The sequence below is a fragment of the Chaetodon trifascialis genome, chromosome 22 (assembly GCF_039877785.1).
Source record: "Chaetodon trifascialis isolate fChaTrf1 chromosome 22, fChaTrf1.hap1, whole genome shotgun sequence".
Classification (NCBI taxonomy): Eukaryota; Metazoa; Chordata; class Actinopteri; order Chaetodontiformes; family Chaetodontidae; genus Chaetodon; species Chaetodon trifascialis.
This window is the reverse complement of record NC_092077.1, coordinates 19,615,523-19,636,025: the sequence shown is the minus strand read 5'-3', so window position 1 is coordinate 19,636,025 and position 20,503 is coordinate 19,615,523. Positions and strand designations below refer to the sequence as shown.

Sequence of the window (20,503 nt, the reverse complement as noted above, 5' to 3'; positions counted from 1 at the left end):
CTCAGTCTGCAGCTCGAGCCTTTCGCCTCGTCTCGTTAGATTAACATGACAGTTTAATGAGGCCTGCTGACTCTGGAGACGGCGAGCTTCGTCTGTCTGACCTCCTCATCAGAGGCTGCGTGTTAGCAAGTCAAACACGCACCGGAGACGCAAACCAAACCACAAATGGCTCAAACCCTTCACTGCCGCTCGCCGCTGTGCCAATGTGTCGCCGTGTGGTTGGTTGTTAACTGTCCGCCTTCACGGCTAAACGGACAAATGAGGACATGTGTCCACGACCAAATTAGGACATGTCAGAGGCGTTGTAGTTTCCGTGGTGACGCCGTGGCCTTAGCGTGTCCTGGATACGTGTCCTGGTTCAGGAAGGAGCACAGAGCGGTAGTGGTGGGGGGGTTAATTCATGAAAACTTAATGATCTCAGGATAAGGACGAAGGCCGGGGGGGGGGATTTTTTGTTCGGAGGTTTTTGACCAGAAGGTTGGCGGTTTGGTTTCCCATCAGTTTTTACTGGTTTTGCTGGTTTCAGTGGTGATCCTGGCTCAGTCTGGATCCATCTGTCCTCTTTCTGTTTCCTTTATTCTTCATCAGCGTCTGTTCAGAAACACACACATACGTCCTCTCCGTCCCCGTGTGTGTCCATCAGATCTCTTCGTCAGGGGATAAACTCATTGTTCTGTCTGTAAAGGAAGACAGCTGAGTGTGTGTGTGTGTGTGTGTGTGTGTGTGTGTGTGTGTGTGTGTGTGTGTGTGTGTTTAATTAACGACAGAGCAGTCAGGAAAAATGTTGTCCGGCTGAAAATATATTTCCATAATCAGGAATAAATCCATACATTTGTAGACGAGTGCCTGCATGTGTGATCTGCAGACTGAAGTAACGAGTGTGTGAATCTGTTTGAATGTTGAAGGATGTAAATGCTGTAAATACGCTGTTTTTAAAGCTGCGTACACCCCCCCGCCCCACCCCCCCATCCACAGCGAACATTCAAAAACCATTGGGCTCTTTGTTGTCTTGTTTGGCGTCAATGCGTCAAACTTCAGTCGCCGTCCTGATCGCCTCACGGCTCGACCACTTTCATTTAGCAGAAGAAGAAGAAGTGAGCCGTCACATGTAAAACCTGTACAGGAAACCAGGAAACTGGTGGAGCTGCAGAAGAGCAGCAGTCCAGTTCAGGCTTCGAGTGTCTCCTCGTAAAATTACATAATCAGAGCAGCTTCACTTCATTCTTCCTTCCATTTGGTCCTGCTGGAAATGTTCTGTGCTGACAGAGAGGTGTGTGGGTAGCTGCAGATAAAGCACAGGAATTACATCATCATCATCATCATCATCATCATCATCATCATCATCTTCATCTCATGCTAACCACCACTTACTATAAAAATCCCATCAGCTGTTGCAGAAACAGTCAGTGCAGCGCTGAAGGTCTGAGACCACATTTAATTCCTCTAAATAAAAACTAATAGAGTTCTTTAAAGACAAATGATAATAACGGACGTCTCCTTTGTCTCCAGGCTGGTGTCTGAGTTTCGGTGGTTAACCGCAGTTAACATGTTCTGATTTCTGTTATTAAGACAGAACTGGTTCAGCCTGGAGCCACAAACACAGCACAGGACAGCACTTCAGCCCAGCGCCGACATCCTCATAATGAGCCCCACCGTCAGCCCGAAGGCTGCTCGGACAAAGCAGGATTAACTTTAGAAGTGGGTTAAATCAGCGTTAATCTTGTAATTGTGCAGCAGCGACGACATCTTTCTGCGGTCCGGTGTGGCTGAAGCATGTGGCAGATTTTCAGATCTGCACGAGGTTTCTGATCGGAGGGGGAGACTCACGGTTGAGATGCATTAATTTAATTTAACAAGATAAAACTCTTCTTAATTTCATAAGTCTGTTAAATCCTAATAATGTGGATTAATCTGCAGCCGTCGTTGGATGTTGACGGCACTCAAGGTTAAAGCGGCAGGTTTTCAATGGAAGTTCTGAATTAAATTTTCTCATTAGAAAATAGGACTTAAACATGTAATTAAACAGGACGATATATAATTTTATAAATGTTTTAAATCACACTTGAACTTATTATCGAAAAGCGTTGATGACATCGTGGTCCAACCTGGATGTCAGTGCCACTCTGAAGGACACAAACGGCCGATTTTCAATGGAAGTTCTGAATAAGATATTTAATTAGAAAATGAGACTCCTGACAACATTCAATCTAACAAGATGATTTATTATTTAACTATCTAACGAGGACATCGTGTTAGCTGCACGCATCTCAAGGATTCAGATGACAGATTTTCAACACGTTTAATGCAGACAGAGTTCTTCCTCGCTGTGTCAGCGTATTAAAAATCTAAGCAGGAAATCATGAAACCGTGCAGCAGTAATGATGTTTTATATAGTGCAGGCAGGTTTTTTGCTCTGCGTAGGCGTCAAATAGTTTTGAGTTTTTCATTAGAAAATAAAACATATGGTGCTTAAGCATTTGCTTGGTGTCGAGAGGTGTTAAATCATAATTAATATTCTAACTGTTCAGCACTTTGCGTTTATTTGGAGTCCAACTTGTCAGCTGAACGGGGTTAAAATGGCAGATTTTTATGGAAACTTTCTAATTAGAAAATAAAACCTAAACATTTCATTTAATGAGATAATGTTCTACTTCTCCTCATGAACGTGTTGAAGGCATAATCTGTGATATTTCTGCATTAAAATGTCTAAGAATGACCAGACCGGCTATATATTTTGTTCAGTTTTGTACCTCAAATTATTCCAAATGTTCCAGAGAAATCAGTATTTTATTCAAGGCAGAGGTACGTTTCAGTCAGTCGCCTGCAAACATCAACGCAGGAAACAGCAGATGATAAATCAGAGAGAGGAAGGAAGAAACAACATGAATAAAATGATAATCTGTGACTTTGTTCAGAAACATTTAGCTTTTCATGATTAATGCTGGTGGGTTAACAATGAAGACAACAACTCCCATGATCCCACACTACTTCATGACATCAGGTGCAGCAGTGATGAATCTGTAGTGTTGTAGCTTCAGTCGGCTTAAAAAGGCAGTTTTCTAATGGAAGTTCTGAATTTTTGATTTTTGATCTGAAACTAGGACTCTTAATGCGTACACATTTAAGATATATCACTGTAGTGCATGAGCTGCCAGATGCATGCAGCTGTAACCTGCAGCTGCCAAAATCAAGCAACCCCCCCCCACAGAAACACCACTGGAACCAAATGTGTCTCTTATTCATTACAGATAGAAGCTATTTACAGTCTGAACACACACCTGCCTCACAATATCAGAGAGAAAGCATCAAACTGCGTTAACAGTGACTCCGGCGCCTCGGTGTGAACGTGAGCCGGAGCTTCATTTCAACCTCTGCAGGAATAGAAACGTCATTATTCATCCAAATGATGCTTAATTAATTAGCGCTCGTCCTCACCCCTTCCAAACTTCACCAAATATTACTTTCAGGTGTGTTTTGGGGGCGATCCTGAACCCAGAGCGGCCGTCCCGCTTCAGTGCAGATGATTAACGGGCCGACGCGTCGCTCTGGACTTTTCTTTGTATCCAGAGGAAATGAAACGAGCGCAGAGACGACAGAGTTAAATAAAAACCACAACCAAGCCAAATTGCATTTTGGAAAGGGTTTAATTACTGTGTGTGTGTGTGTGTGTGTGTGTGTGTGTGTGTGTGTGTGTGTGTGTGTGTGTGTGTGTGTGTGTGTGTGTGTGTGTGTGTGTGTGTGTGTGTGTGTGTGTGTGTGTGTGTGTGTGTGTGTGTGTGTGTGTGTGTGTGTGTGTGTGTGTGTGTGTGTGTGTGTGTAATCCTATGAACCAGGATAATTAATCTCCTGTATTAGCTCTTTCTGTTTCTCTGCAGTGTTTTTGTTTGAAGTAGATAATTTATTACCACAGAGGCTGTTTGCATAGACTTCATTAGAATGTAAGGAGCCATAGATCATCTACTGTTCTGTCTGTCTGTCTGTCTGTCTGTCTGTCTGTCTGTCTGCCTGCCTGCCTGCCTGCCTGCCTGCCTGCCTGCCTGCCTGCCTGCCTGTCTGCCTGCCTGCCTGCCTGCCTGCCTGTCTGCCTGCCTGCCTGCCTGCCTGCCTGCCTGTCTGCCTGCCTGCCTGCCTGCCTGCCTGCCTGCCTGCCTGTCTGTCTGTCTGCCTGCCTGCCTGCCTGCCTGCCTGTCTGCCTGCCTGCCTGCCTGCCTGCCTGCCTGCCTGCCTGTCTGTCTGTCTGCCTGTCTGTCTGTCTGTCGGCCTCTTTCTAAATTGGATTATTGTCATGCTGGTCGCCTCACGCTGTGACTGGCTGACATGAGAGTCAGTTTGTATGAAACCTTACCTGGAGGCATCTTTTCCACCTGTTTAACCTCTTTGTACCTGTAACCACAGCAGCCTGCTGCATCATCAGCTGCCAGCTCAGCTTCGCTCACTCATCAGCGTCATCACTCGAAGGGCCGTTCGTGTTGTGCTGGTTTCGAGTCGCACTTCTCAGGTGTTTTCTGAGATTGTAGTAGTTCTTGTGTCGTAGTTCTCGATGGCGGTTTTGTTCTTTCTGCTTCATGTTATCAGAACTGGATGTGGGGATAAATCTTTGGACCAGTGGGCATCATGTGACCTGTGACTCTGACTGTAAATCACTTCACAGCTCTCAGCCCGGGAAATGGCAAAAATACCAAGTGACGGGACGCCGTCTCACACGAGCTGCTCTCATTGCTGAGGAAAAGGACCAGATGAGCGGTGACCGGCTGAGTGGAAACCAGTGTGCACCAGTGCTTTCTGGGGATGTTCGGCAGAGACAGTGACGCTGTGGTCAAAGAGGAGGCTGGAGGGCAGGGACAGGAGTCCGCCTGGGAGTACTTGATGCGGCTGCAGCCCTCATGATTCCTGCCAGGCTTCTGCTTCAGTCCTGCTGCCTCTGTAGATGTTCAGACGTTGACCTGGAGCAGGACAGGCGGCGGCAGATCCACTCGATTTATAGCCCAGAATCCTGGAATTTCACGAGGCTTTATAATCTGCAGTAAAAGGCGTCCTGTGAGTTTTTACCTCCGTGATACCAGAGTGTATAAATACTCTATTACCAGTAAATCAGGCATTAAAATTTTACTAAGTTAAAGTTCAGAAGAATGAGCAGCAGAATTTACTGAGAGAGCCAAAAGTAAAAGTGGTGCTTATGCAGAATGGCCCGTTTCAGAGTAATATTCATGTTTTATTTGACATTACTGGGTTATGATTTGTTAACATGGCCGTCACTGTGATGTCACAGCTGTGAAGATGGAGCTGATTTTAAATACTGTTTATAAGTTCATTATAGTAACACCTCATAATGTAGGTCTGGATGATCCCTCTGGACTAGAAGAACTCAAGAACTGAAGTACAAGTTCCTCAAAACTGCAAATAGAGTATTTGAGTGAATGTACCCGGACAGGAGCTCTGCAGCGCCCCCTTCAGCCCGGTTTGAGCCCACTCTGCTGTTGGCTCCAGTGATGATGGCCGGTTGTCGGCCTTCATGTTCTGGGTTTTGGTGCAATTAGGGAACAATAATGGTTTTCGCTTTCCTCCTGGAGCCTCCTGGAGCTCAGCAGAGCGGCTTCAAAGCTCGGTGGAACCTGTGAAAGGGCAAACTTCAGTGAAAGCAAAGCTCATAATCGTCTCTCTCAGCTCTGAGTCACAGTTCTGAGGACGTGTCGTCAGTTCTGCCGGAGCCTGAAAGACTCGCAGCGTTCGCTTTGTGCTGCCGGTCGCGTCCTTGGATCCGCCGTGATGGCGGGTCACAAACCTCGAAGATCTGGAGCGCGCTCAGACCGCTGCCGCCGCTCAGAGTGTACGGAGGGTCAACACGATGCTCCAGCACACAAAGGCTGATGCTGCATCAGGCCGGCGCAGGCGGCCGATGGAGGAAACAGAAACAGAGAAGCAGATGGCGCAGAGAAAGAGTGATTTGTGTGACAAAATGTAAAGAGAAATGAACAGACGGAGCAGAGAGAGGAGAAGATGGCAGGCAGCGAAGGAGACGAGCAGATGGAGAATAAGAATGAAAACCGTAAAGAAGTTATGTAAAGGCCCATCTGCTGGATGCTGAGACGTCGTCTTGGCCGTCAGGTGGACGTGACTGTGGACAAACCTCTGCTGCCGCGATGAGGACAAAGAGCCGCCGGCGTCGTCCCACTTCAACAAATTTCCATCTTTTCTGTCTCAGCGTGACCATGGCAACCACACTGGGGAAATAATGGAGTGGCTAATTTTACTGTTACGTGAGAGCAGCAAATTGTATGACAGCTGTCCACCAGCGATAATGGGAGTCAGGCAACATCAGCTCCTCGTTGAGTCATCTGCTCTGTGCCCACAGACAGCGCTAAAGATGATAGTTAGCTCAGATTGCTGCCTGGGGTGCCCTTAGTTTACCTCCTGTCTCAGACTAGTTGTCAGCGTTGATATCTTATTATTTAACCACCATTTAAAGAGTGAAAGACCCTCACAGACAGCAGTAATGTCTCCACAGACGCTGCGTGTCCATCCACCTCTTTTAATGTTCATCTGCATCTGTAAAAAAAATCAACGGGAAACGCAGAAAGGTTGGAGAAAAGTTGAAAGAGTGACGTTTTTACTCGTCATATAATCGTCTTTATGAAGAGAAAATACAACAAGTTCAAAGGAAACTGACTCGAGCCTCCACTTTAAAACCTGAATCTGATGTGTGTGCAGCGAAGAGGAGAACAAGGCCTTCCTCACACTGACTCATGAGGCTGATGTGAAGCTAACATGAGGCTAACGTGATGCTAACGTTAAGCTAACTTGAGGCTAACATTAAGCTAATATGAGGCTAAGCTGAAGTTATCATGAGGCTAACCTGAAGCTAACGTGAAGCTAACATGTTTCCACCTTGCTTTGGTTCGTTTGAGGTTTCACTGCAGCTCTTTTAACGGCGGCGTCTCGTTGTTCCCTCTTCTTCTGTGGTGGTTTAATGGTCCCTGACTGGAGAAAAATCGCCATCAGCTGTTTATCTTCTTTTCCACATTTTCTTGAAATGTGTTTAAAATTTGTCTTCACCTTCTGACATCCCTCCCATTCCCCTCCAATCACAGCTCAGTGCCCGCAGGTGAAACACACACCTGAGGCGCCTTCCTTCTCTTTGCCGGCTTGCCGGCATCCGAGTGGAACAGGTTCAGATTCAGGAGGTGACACGCTGAGATGAAGACATGTTAAAAACAGCGGCTGACCCTCAGGCGGGCTCTTCACTTAGCATTTACGTTGACATCTATGTCCTCTGCTCTTTGAGACACGTAAGTTGTTACAGCCAGCAAGTATTACAAAGATGAAAAAAGCAGAAGGATCAAGATGAAGAAGCGTTCAGGATGCAGAGAAAAGCTACTGGTGTCATATGTTGTACTGCACTGTTGCATAAAAAGCACGTTGAATTTCAAATCCAGCTTGAGTCAGCAGCTTAAATCACAGATCAGTGTGAGCCATCACAGACGACCTGAAGCGTCTTCATCAGAAATGTGTACAATGAGATTCAGCTGGTGTCTCTGCGCCAGCTCCTCTTCATCACACATCTTTAAATATCTGTCTGTGTTGTCTGGAAGCCGTGACTTTGGGAGGGTTATTTCTTAGAATAAAGGGGCTTTGATGATGATGTCTCCAAAGACACGTAGAGACAGGAAGTCATGACTGAACAGCAGCTACGTCTCCCCTCGTCCAATCAGAAACCAGTACAGACTAACAGGAAGTCAGTGCGGCGTCACGACCTGCAGCAGAACTTCTAAAAATAACACTGAACAGAGCGGGCGGCTAATGAGACTGATGGGGTCGTTTGTGAGATCAAATGAAGCTTTTCCAGGTGTGTTATGATCCTCGGGGTCAAAGGTCACCTCTGAAATGTTTTTCAGCTTTGTCACTGCGGGGAAATCAAGACCTCTGATTGGCCGGGCTGGCAGCAAGCCAAGCCAATCAGCCGGCCCCGGGCGATCAGATGGTCACTGTCCTCTGAGTCTCCTCTACACACACACACACACACACACACACACACACACACACACACACACACACACACAGATTTTCCACTAACACAGTGTGTATCAGGCCTGACAGCTCACCATCTTCACATCACCTCAGCTAGCATCATCGTACGTGTGTGTTCGTGCATGTGTGTGTGTTTGTGCATTTGTGTGCGTGCGTGTGTGTGTGTGTGTTGGTCACAGGACGTCCTTGTTTCAGGCTTGACGCTCTGATGCTAACGAGCTCAAACAGTCCTCTGGCGCGATCGTTCAGTTCAAAGCTGCTGTAGAAAATCAGACAGGTGAGACGAGAGCAGGGTCACAGGTCGTGCTGCTCTGATCAGATCACTAATCAATCATCGTGTTTGAGTCGGGGATCGTTGATCGTGGTCCAGCTTCTTAAGTAATGAGTTGATTCATTGATGAGATCGACAGAAAAGTCAATAAAACACAGTTTATGTGGCAAAAGAAGTTTTAAGTCACTTAATCAATAAGGATTCCAAACGTTCCCAAACTTTTCAGTAATAATTCAGACTGTTATTGAACAACATTCAGGGTTTGAAAAGTTGAGTTGGATCAATAAATCAGCCACAATTTGCTTATTGCAGCTTTATCAGTGTGTGACTGGAATCATAATAAGCCTGCGTTGGCAGAGGCTCTCATGGAAAGACACTTCCCTGTTGCATTGTGGGAGATGTAGGATTCAGAGTGTTGGAGTTTGACTGATAGCAGAGACCAAACGTCAGAAATGCCAAATACATGAATATTTCTGATATTTTATAGACTAACTGACTCAATATGAGCAAAAAAAGAGCGTCCACATACTTTTGTCCATGTGGAGCTGCAGGGCCGATGGACGACTTTCATGAAATGCTTTGAGCTCTTTCTTCCTCGTCTGGAGTTGAACTCTTTGGACCTCCTCCACTTTACATTTTCTAAGAATAACCAGGCCATCAGCGCGTTGTTTATTCCGTCCAGCGCTTTCATATTATGGGGTGTAATGAACATTTCAGCCTGCAGCAGCGGTTGCTGAGCTGTTTGTTGTCGGCGTGGTCGCCCGGCGGCTGCGAAGGCGTTTTAACATTCACAGTCTCGTCTCTCGTCTCTCTTCTTGCGTCTGTTGAATATGGAGCAGCTCTTATCTGAACGAGCTAAAGATAATTGGTGGACAAGTGGAGCTCGACTGCAGAGAGAGAGCGAGGACACAGAGACAAAATGACGGTGAAAACAGGAGCGCTAACGTGGAAATGTGGCTTTATCTGAGGTGGAGGTGGTGGAGGCAGACCCCGGGGTCCAGCACACAAAGTGAAACACGACAGCGCACAAAAACGCCTCAGAGATCCTTTAGTTTTCATCCAACTCAAAGATTAGAAACAACAAGGATCAGGCTCAGTTTCCTGTTTTATTACAGAAAATGTTCTTTTTCAGTCCAGTTAAATCAGCTCAAAGCTTCACTTCATACACTCACCGATCAACACACACATTTCACACGACTTCACTCATGTAACACACGTAACGTAACACTGCTGGGTTTCATGTTTGAAGTGTGAGCGCTGCGTTCAGCGTCTCTTCTGAAAGATGGCGCGTTGATCAGCGATCTGCCGTGAAGACCTCGTCACGCTGAGGACGGTTCATCCAGTTTACCGAGCTCGTTACCGCTCTGATGTGCTTAGCTGTCAGTCACAGCTGCTGTAATTAACGCTCTGCAGGTTCTCGGGTTTCTAAAAGGAGGTTTGCTGATTTCCAGAGAGTTGGAGGGTTCAGCCGTGATCAGCTGTTTTTATCCAGGAGTCGAAGTCGTCGCTGCAGGAGTTCAGTTTTATTCCTAAAACAAAGATCAGACTGTTTGAGTCAAGGTTGTTTTCTGAAACAGGCTCTTTGATCCACCTTTGCATCCATCCGTCGGGGCCTGGTGGAGGGCAGAGTCGCTGAGGTCAGGCAGGGATTGGACGTAGGTCGACCAGGTGATCCGCCGCCGTCCTTTCCACCATCGTCGTTTTGTCTTGTCCGCTCTGTTCAAAGCGCTTTGGGTTTGGGGAAGATGGTGGTTTTGTGAAAATGGAGTCAGTCCATTTCGACTTTGACAAACAAAAACAGGCTGTTGGCCTGCAGCTGCAGCACCTGGTCACAGGTGGGACGACATCATGGCTGCGCTTCACGAACAGGCGGGACACATTCCTCCGTCTCCTGCCTGAGAGTTGGACTCTGCCGCCGTGTTTTCCACCTGGCCTCGTGACGGGAACAGCGTGTTTCGCGGTGGCACAGGATGTGAAGTTGTGAGACGAGGACTCGTCCAACGTGGACGTGAATCACACTTCTTGGAGAGTTGTCAGTGAAAGTAATCCAACATCCTTGGCAAAACAAGTGAGCATATTTTTAGGAGACCGGGTCGTCTCGTCTCACGTCAGGACGCCTCATCATTTGTTTTGAACACAAGCAGAAGAAATTCAGATTTCAGTCTCAAAGGACACATCTGATCTGAGATCTGTCCACACGGATTCATTATCAGCTGCGTTATTCTGCCTGCCTGCTAACTGCTGGCACACACACACACACACACACACACACACACACATACACATGAAGACAGCCAGCAAACAGCCGCTCATTGATCTGTGAGTCTGTTGTTGTGATGCTGAAGCATCATCCAGCAGCAGCAGCGTGTTCTTCATGATTCAGCCATGATTCATTGGGATCAGCAGCAGAACAGAGGAGACGCACATGAAAGCCGCCACCGCAGCCTCAATCCAGATCGTATTACGCTGCTGTGTGGCCTAATGCAGCCAATTACTGCCAAGATGTTTGTCAAACACTGCGGGGGAATGCTGCCATGTTGGAATCGCTGACTCCGTAAACCCTCCCGAGGCGCCTCTGTGTTATCACACAGAATGAGAAGGTGACGGGTCCCAGCAGCAGTGCAGCGATTGGCTGAGCGGGTGCCTCCACCTGCCCTCAGGTAGCCGTGAAGGGCTGCTAAATGACGAGTTATTGTACCTCACAATGCACCCGCCAGTCCGGTGTGGACCTCGAACCTGCCAATCAGCTCTGTTCACCTGAGGAGCCGCTGACACCTGAGGAGCTGCAGTTCGTTAGAGTATCACTGCTGACACCTTTCAGCTCCTCAGAGCGTGAGCTGAGCGTGACTCGCTGTTAACGACGAGTCACCATCAGTTCACGCAGTAATTAATGCACAAAGCACCCAGAAGGCCTGTAAAGGCTCAGGGAGCCACGAGGGGCCGATACAGGACAGAGGAGCGCTGCCTGTGACTCCACGTGCTTATTGTGATGATGATGATGATGATGATGATTTGAGTGTAAAGAAGTCTGAGTGGGTTCATCACAGGCAGTCTGATGGTCTGCTCTGTAACACTTGACTTTAAAAGCCTTAAAGCTTATTTTGTCAGCGCTATGCGACATGAACGCAGCTTTCGATCAGGATTCAACAAGCAACTCAGAATCTGATGACGGTGACGTCACTTGAGTGTAACTGACAGGACCAGTTTTTTGGCTTCTTTTTAACAATTTTCTACCCACCTATGACTTTCTCTTAGAAATGTTTTTTTCAGTCCAAACTGAGGTAACCCTAAGATAAGATAAGATAAGATAAAACTTTCTCAATCCCACACTGGGGAAATTTAAGTTACAGCCAGCAAAGAATAAAAGAGAGACATAGAAAGATCAAAAGACAATAAAAATTAAGTCGACTGTGTTTGTGTACGTTATTAAAAATGCTGCTGAACAATAAACACTGCACAGATGTAATGATGTGAGTGTGTCAGCATGAATATCAGCAGTGCAAAAGGTTTGTGATGAGACTGATGACATCACTGTGACATCATCAGGGTTATCTGATGGCTTGATGAAGCTCCTCCAGAGAGACGTTTTACAGCTGCTCTAACAGGATGAGGAGGACCTCACCTGGCTCGTAAAGTTACCTTTACACATCGAGTATCTCTGTTACAGAGTTCCTGTTTAACCTGAGGTGAGGGTCTCTGCTGAGGGTCTCTCAGGTGCGTTTTCCACCTGGACTCTGCCTTTCAGCCTTAAAGCCACATCAGCAGATGCATGTAGTTATTTTCCACCTGTGACAAAAACAACAAGAGGAAGAAAAGATGCAGGTGAAACACCACAGGAGCCACATCAGAGTGTGAGTGTGTGTGTGTGTGTGTGTGTGTGTGTGTGTGTGTGTGTGTGTGTGTGTGTGTGTGTGTGTGTGTGTGTGTGTGTGTGTGTGTGTGTGTGTGTGTGTGTGTGTGTGTGTGTGTGTGTGTGTGTGTGAAGCCCTTGCAGGTTCGTTCTGCGGTAAAATGAAACCATTCATTTCATTTTAATCTAAATGTGTATTGAGCAGAATGTCTCATTTGCATATTCCACCTTAAACCGAACGGCCTTATTTGCATTTCCCCCTTAAGTTAAACCAATCGCGCTTTCATCCCTCTTAGACAGCCAATCAGTTCTGCTGTCTGAGCCTCAGTCAAGTGTATAATGAGCTGTCAGCCAATCACATTGAGCCTGCGAGCAGAGGCTGGCATGTGATTGGACGTTGGCTGCGGATGAAGCTTGTCGCAGCTCTGGAATTCTGTTTCCACGGTAACTCATTTATTTCATGATGCATTAATCGAGCTGCCAGTTAGCGTCATCGTGGCCGCGGTTAATCAGACGTGCTGCACTGTGTGCTCTCTAATGAGTTTTAACCAATTAGAGCTGAGCGCTGCGCGTTTAGCGTTCTGCTCAGCAGCAAACCTTTTTAAACATGTGGGACAGTTTTGAGCAAAATCAATTTATTTCAATGAAATCACTGCGAAAAGTCGCCCGCGGCGGCAAAGTCGTACACCAACCGTCGAGCTCAACTTCAATGTGAATTTGTGCCATCGACCAATAGCACGCTCTGCAGGAAGCTTTTAAGATAACATAACACTTTATTTATCCTACGCTGCAGAAATTCAACTGTTACAGCAGCAGAAAACAGAACAAGCAGAACAAAAGAAGACAAAAAAGATACAAAGTAAAAATCAACGATAGAAAAAAGATAAAAGGAAAAACTGTTGCTTTCATTTAACTGAATTATTTAACTAAAAAACAAGATGAGCGGTTTGCAGACAGAAGCTAATGCTAGTTAACCAGAGTTAGCAAGCTAGCTGCCTCTGTGATGTCTCTGTACTGAGTCATGTGACTGACTCGTGCCACCATGTTCCCTGTTTGATGGCGTTTCTCTCACTGGACTGAAGCCAAACCAGTTGTGTCTGGTAAACGTGTGTTCAGGCTGATTGGCTGCTCTGAAAACAAGCTGTAAACCAGTGAAATGGCTGAAGGCTTGGACGTGGACGTGGACGTGGACGTGGACGTGGACGTGGACGTGGACGTGGACGTGGACGTGGACGTGGACGTGGACGTGGACGGTCTCTGCTGGCTGGATGATGGATCAGGTTTGAACAGTGTGAGCAGCTCATTGAAAACTGATGTGATGGATGAGGTCTGCACTGGGCTGCTGAGGCTGGTCCCAGTCCTCCGGTCCTGGTCCTCTCTGCTTCAGTCCAGACCTGGTCCTCTCTGCTTCAGTCCAGACCTGGTCCTCTCTGCTTCAGTCCAGACCTGGTCCTCTCCGCTTCAGTCCAGACCTGGTCCTCTCCGCTTCAGTCCAGACCTGGTCCTCTGTGCTTCAGTCCAGACCTGGTCCTCTCCGCTTCAGTCCAGACCTGGTCCTCTGTGCTTCAGTCCAGACCTGGTCCTCTGTGCTTCAGTCCGGCATCAGTTCGTTGTGAACGTGTGAATTAAAGGTCCTTTTCTTTCCTGCTGCTTGTCGTTGGTTGTGCAAACCTCGGCTCAGGAGCTGAATTTTCAGCGTGACTCGCTCTTAAATGAGCTTCAGCCTCATGACGTCCTGCGGGTGAAGACAAACTGCAGGGGGCCACGTCTTTATGTCCTGCTGTGTCTGATGCACTGAAGTCTGAAATGACACAACTCCCGGTTTATTTCACACGTTGACTGCAGCACGAGGCGTCGATGGAGGAACCGATCAGCGTTCACTTTGTTTAAAGAGCTCATGTGGACACACTGGGCGAGCGAGGTAGAGCCAGTATACTGGCTATAGTGAGAGAGGGAGAGGGAGTATACTCTCTCTCTCTCTCTCTCTCTCTCTCTCTCTCTCTCTCTCTCTCTCTCTCTATATATATATATATATATATATATATTAGAGAGTGAAGACGGTGAAGAAATCATAATTGGAACAAAGACATCTGCACACAGACGTGTGTGTTTGTGTGCGTGTTTGTGTTTCTGTGTGCATGTGTGTGCGGGGGGGGGGACTTTCTGTCTTTGTTTGTTGCATTTCTTCTTCAGTGGCTGGAAAACTGGGACAGTTTTCTGTCAGCAGCTGATTTAATGTCTGCAGGCAACAATACACTGTCTGTCCCTCTGCCTGTCCCTCTGTCCCTCTCTCTCTGTCCCTCTCTCTCTCTGTGTCTTTGTCTCTGTCTGTCTCTCTCTCTGCCCCCCCCAGTAGTAAACTGGAACAGTCAGCTGGTAAAACTCGTCTCTTGTGTGAAGCAGAATGTGCTGCAGTTATGAAAGTTCAGATTTTATTTTCATTGACATTCATGAACTTCCTCCTGATGTCATGGTTTTCATGGTTCGTGGCGGAGTCCGCCACACTGTTTCCTGTACACGGTGCTACAGATGTTTCACAGCTGGATTAAGTCACTGATGCTAACCAACATTTATGAATGCTGCTGTTTCACATTAAAAGCATTCATATGGGGGTGGCTTTTACTGTGAAAGTGACAGGAAGTGTATGTGTGAGGTACTTCCTCTAAATGCAGCATTTGAGGTATAAAGTGAAGTTCAGTGTTAAGATACTGAACAGGTATCGTTGCTGATGTGATGCAGTAAAACTGTAGTATTTGTACTGCGCTGTCATTCTTTTGTTTGTCTGAAATCCTCTTTGCTTACACTCAGGATGGATCCAGATAGCGGGCGGTTACACACTGAGGCTTCAGGCACGTGTACATTTACTGCTACGCAGTACTTCTGTAACGTCTCTGAACTGAAATAGAACAGTTCAGCCTTCAGGCAGCTCAGACTCTGCACGCCTCAAAGCGTTTAGCACAGCCACTGCCTGCACCCTGCAGGAGAGATGCATGCTGGGTAAAAGAGGCCGCCCGGCGGTCGGAGGAGTTGCATCGAGGCGTGTGTTCGAATCCGATTAACTTCCAGACAGAAGTGACTGACGGCTGCTGCAGAGTCCAGCTTTTAGACAGGAAGATGGAGCTGATGGAGCTGATGGAGGTGACGGAGCTGATGGAGGTGACGGAGCTGATGGAGCTGACGGAGCTGATGGAGCTGATGGAGCTGATGGAGGTGACGGAGCTGATGGAGGTGACGGAGCTGATGGAGCTCAGGGCTCTGCTGTGCCTCAGCCTCACAGAGCAGCTAGTCTGTAGACTGTTGGCCACCTGATCAATGACCCAAAGTATTAATGAATTGTCTGAATTGTCATTGATCAGCTATTGATTGATCAGCTATTGATTTGGCAGCGTCAGCGTTTGACGGCAGCTCGTAACTGTTCATGTCAGGAAGTGAAACTGTGACAGATGTGTTTGTCTTTAACTGCGAGCTTTGAATGTATTTCCTCAGGCATCCCTTAACTCACACACACACACACACACACACACACACACACACACACACACACACACACACACACACACACACACACACACACACAGTGAGCAGTTTGCCAGCCTATCTGTGATTGCAGAGGGAGGATGGATGGATCAAGAAATGAGAGAAGAAGTTGCTCAGACACTGTGTGCAGTGTGTGTGTGTGTGTGTGTGTGTGTGTGTGTGTGTGTGTGTGTGTGTGTGTGTGTGTGTGTGTGTGTGTGTGTGTGTGTGGCACCTCCCGTACCACCCGTCACTGCAGCAGCAGCACTAACCCACAGATCGTGTGATGATTGACAGCCGTCACAGCGCCGTGATGTCACGCGGCGCTGTGATGATTGACGGCGTCAGGCTGACGGAGGCTCACGAAACAAAATGCACAAACTGAGTGAAAGTGTCGCCTGGAGGGTTTTCCAGAGAAACAAACTGGATGGTGAATTTTCACATTATTGTCACAATTTAGTGAGAAAATCAGCGTTTTTTTGTCTCCTCTAACAAAAAGCTGACAGAATGTGTTTCATGTCGTAAAGATGCCGTAAAGTCTTCTACAGAACAAATTACAGGTTAATCACACAGTCTGAGCAGCAGTGCAGCTGAAAATGTCGAGTTTGGGGCGAAAGTGAAGGTCAGGTGGTCCAAACCAAAGGTTTGTCCTCTGGCCGTCATCGAGTGAAGGCTGTCTGTCTGTTTTCTGACTCCAGCTCTCAGTAAACAAACTGTTTTCTGTGGAGGATCAGTGCCGCTGAAACGCCAAAGAACCTGATTTTAAATGCACATGAGGACCTGAACTCGCCTTCACTCACTGACTGCAGAGACGCAGCGACTTCATTCATCCTGCTGCTGTTTTGTGATGGTGACGAAGCTTCTTTCCACCTCTTCACCTCCTCCTTCTCCTCCTCCTCCTCGGTTTCTTCTCTGAACACAAACCCATTTCCTGCTCCTCCTATTTTCATTTTCCCTTTTCACTTCAAACAACTCAACCTTTGCACTTTGCCTCCAGTTTTCAGCTCCGCTTTGGTCTCCACCAGCTCAGCTCTGGCTGTTTTTGGTGGTGGTCAACGCGTCTTTATCACTGCTGACAGACTGAACCTCAACAGTCAATGTGTGGAAAAACAGTCTTTTCTAGAAAGTGTCCATATAGTAAATATACATACTCGGTTGTTTTTGGGTAAAACCAAAAGAAAAGATCCTGATTTGGCTTTAATGCCCCGAAATCTGAACTCTAGTCTGAACTACTTCACTCTGATACCTGTTGTGGAAACGACAAGATCGATGTGAAGTGTATGGATTGGTTGTCCTGCGAGGATGAGCGCTGATGAAGGACACCTGAGTCCACGTCCTGCGTCCCTCGTGCTGAGGCTCAGAGCGTTGTGGGGACAGGTCGTGGTTCGGTTGGAAAACAAATGAATCATGTTGTCACTGAATATTTTGCAGATATTTCTGAACATTTTGTGAATTTGCAGACAAAAAAAGATGAAATCATGTTTGTGTCAGACGGGATTTTTGGTTGTTTGTTAGTGTAGAAATCCGTTTTCAGGACAAAGCGTTGAGACAGCAGAAGCTTGACTCCTGAACTGTAAAAAAAACTTGGGGCTGAAAACAAAAATGGGCTCAGGTGCAGCACGCCGCGCCGCGGGCCCGCTCACCCCGGGCGACGCTTCATTGTTGCGTCACTCAAAGCATGATGGGAGCATGAGCGTGCATATCGACCTCACAGTGTCTCATCAGCGAGGTTCTTGCTCCCTGAGACGTGGTCCGCTCACATGTGGACATGCTGTACGAACAAAGAAGCGTTTACCTCACAGCTGACCTGAGCTCGCAGTACTCGAGTACTCTCAGTACCACGACTCTTAAAGTTTCCGTGGGCGACTCTCACCTGTGTCACCTGTGCTCGACTCTTTGTCCTGGCAGGTTACATCTGCTGACATTTAATTACTTCCTCTGCGCTCTCATAAATCCTCTTTACTGACGGTAAACTCTTTCTCCTCCCTCACCCCATTCAGAGGGTCTTCACTCAGAGGAAGCCTCCTCTTTCTCCTCCTCTTCATCCTCTCTCTCCCCTGTTCTCGTCCGTCCCCTCTCTCCATCTCTGTCCTCATCTCTGCGTCTCTCTCGTACAGATACATGTAGAGTTATATCTGAAGTCTCCATATCTCCATGTTGTGGGGATAAAAGGATTCTTTGGCAGGTTGTTAAAATGACTCATGGGTTTAATTTTAACCCAAAATGGGGTCTGCTCTGATGCCAGCAGCCGCTCTGTCAGAGCCGCCGTCGCCTCTTATTCAATGGGGGAATCTCGCCGGATGGAGCTGACAGAGTATTAATGGAGGAACACAGTCAGAGTGTGTGTTGTTGTGTGTGCTCTCCAGACTTGTTGGCGGTGCCCAAACACCCCTACGCCGCCATGGAGAACTGGGGGCTGAGCGTCTTCGTGGAGCAGAAGATCCTGTTGGACGCTGAGGTGTCGTCCTCGTCCTATCAGATGGAGCTGACCATGGTCGTCGTCCACGAAATCTGCCACCAGGTAGGAGCTTTAACCTCCTTGATTAATAATTAGGCCTCAGCAGGTCCACTCACCTCCACTGCTCCACTGCTCTTTCTTTTAATTGAAGCTGAGATCCTAAAGCTTCCCAAAGTTTGCAAAAATGTCAAATATGGTGAAAAGTCCTGAATGAAAAACGACAGAAAGTAAAGAAAGTTGTTTTGTTTTGATGAACAAACGCTAACATTCAGTAAAATCCACTGAAGCTACACCTGATGGTGGCCTGAAGACAGGTCAGCAGTCAGGAAAGTCATGAAGAAGTCGTCCTCTGGGGACCCGACCAGCCTCTGTCCAATGGACCAAAGTCTTTGATGGGCTGACTGAACAAAAATTCCATCCACTGCCAATATGGCTGCCTTCAAATGAGCTTGTGGTTACGACACAAGACGTCGTGTACGAGATATGCTGCTGCAAGGCAACGACGGTTAACATGATCACATGTCGGCAGTGGGTCAAAACTTTATTGTCAAGTAGCAGCAAAAGTCGACACGAGTTCTGATGTGAAGACGGAAATGTCTCACTTTGACTAACGGCGCTCTGCTCGTTCAGCAGCAGCTTCGACGTGTCGTCCTCTCAGGCGGCGCGGCACCTTTCCCGTTAGAGTCAGCGGTGTGAAGTGTGTGTGTCTCGGTGCGTTTTGTTAATGCCGCCGCCGGCACATGTGCGACTCTGTTAACGAGCTGTCAGCTGAAGCGGCGTATGGCGGCTTGTGTCGGTGCCAGTCGGGTTTCAGAGAGCAGATCCATAATGATGTGACACTCACAGCTGGTAAACACACAGTACAGTAATTACTGTCAGCGCTATCAGCTCCTTCACTTTGCCTCTCATTTAGCCTGTCGCACTTATTTACTTATTTAATGACTTAACTGTATTTCATTTTTCTGTGTAAAGCCTTCAACATGTGCGCAGAAATGAATCGACTTCAGCGTTTATGCGTGAGCTCACAGCACAGCTGATAGCAAATGTTAGCATGTAGCATAACAGCAGTGTGTGCTCAGAGCTCTAAACGCGAAGTCTGTCTTAAAGCAGGCTCAGTTTGAGACCGTTTGCTCGCCATCCATCATCTCTCCCCACGTGTTGATGCTGAGCCTGATGCACTTTAAAAACTTCCCGACCTTACAGTCAGGATAACTCTTTAAAGGAGTTCTGCAGCCTTGGCAGTGAGCAGCGCTGGTTTTCCTCTCTGAGAGCTTCCTCGTAGCTGTCGTCTGATTTCCTGACGTGGTGAGAGCTCTTGAATGCGGCGCTGTTCAGGATTCAGCCCCCCCACCCCCCCCGCATGTCGAGGCATGCCAGAACACCAGCATGGAGCTCAAAATAATGTTTATGAGGTAAAAATGTTCCTTTGGAGAGAGTGATACACCTGCAGTGGCTGAATTTGTTTTTAGGATATTACCTGGCAGAGACCAAACCACCGAGCCCGAACCTGCTGCTGCTGTGAAATCGCCGATGCTCTTTCACATTCAGCTGCATCCTACTTTGAATTTAAATAGAAAAAAGTTAATAGTGAAGCGTGACAGGAGGCCCAGGGTGAAAGAAAGAAAGAAACTGACTTCTCCTTTAACAGATGCAAATGATCCGGTTGTAAACAGACTGAACGTGACAGAAGTCAAAACAGCTTCAACTGCAACTCCAACAGGCTGTGTGTGTGTGTGTGTGTGTGTGTGTGTGTGTGTGTGTGTGTGTGTGTGTGTGTGTGTGTGTGTGTGTGTGTGTGTGTGCGCGTGCGTGTTATAAAGCTCCTCGGGCAACAACAGCAGAGGAGATGATCCTGTTTTTACAGTACGACATGGAATACGTGACAAGCAGACAAACACGATGAAGCAGAAGAAAATTTAAAGGTTTCAGTCAGAAGAGGGAACGAGAGCGGGCGAGCGAGCTTAAACGACACAGGGCGAGAGAGAGGCGGGGGGACGATGGAGCGTAGGAGACAGAGAGACAAAGAGGCGAAGAAAAAAGTTGAGGAGAGAAAGAACGGAGATGACATCCGTTAAAGGAGAATAAGAGACACAAAGAGATGAAGAAAGACAGAACGAGAGCGACACTGTGAGAAATATCCGTCCACTTCCTGCCGCTGAGGACGTCTGCCTTTAAAAACAACACAGGCTCAGACTCACTGCGTCCAAATGACCACGCCGAGCTTCCCGTTCGTCCGTCGACCCTGTTCACACCTGGGTGATCCAGTCACACACCTGGCAGTACAGCTGACGTCTGTCGCATCACCGCTGGTGATTGGACCTCACTTTGCTGCTCATTATGCAAATGACGACGTTCCCATTTGCACGTGTTTTTAAGCAGTAAG

At 47.3% G+C, this 20,503-nt stretch overlaps 1 protein-coding gene across 1 annotated transcript in view; it reads left to right on the top strand.

The window, feature by feature from the left end:
* LOC139350280 (thyrotropin-releasing hormone-degrading ectoenzyme-like) overlaps positions 1-20,503 on the top strand; it is a 127,003-nt gene that overhangs the window by 47,346 nt on the left and 59,154 nt on the right. Inside the window, exon 5 of the mRNA XM_070991504.1 lies at positions 18,029-18,183. Within this exon, the coding sequence (XP_070847605.1) occupies positions 18,029-18,183 (155 nt within the window). The remainder of the gene's footprint in view (positions 1-18,028; positions 18,184-20,503) is intronic.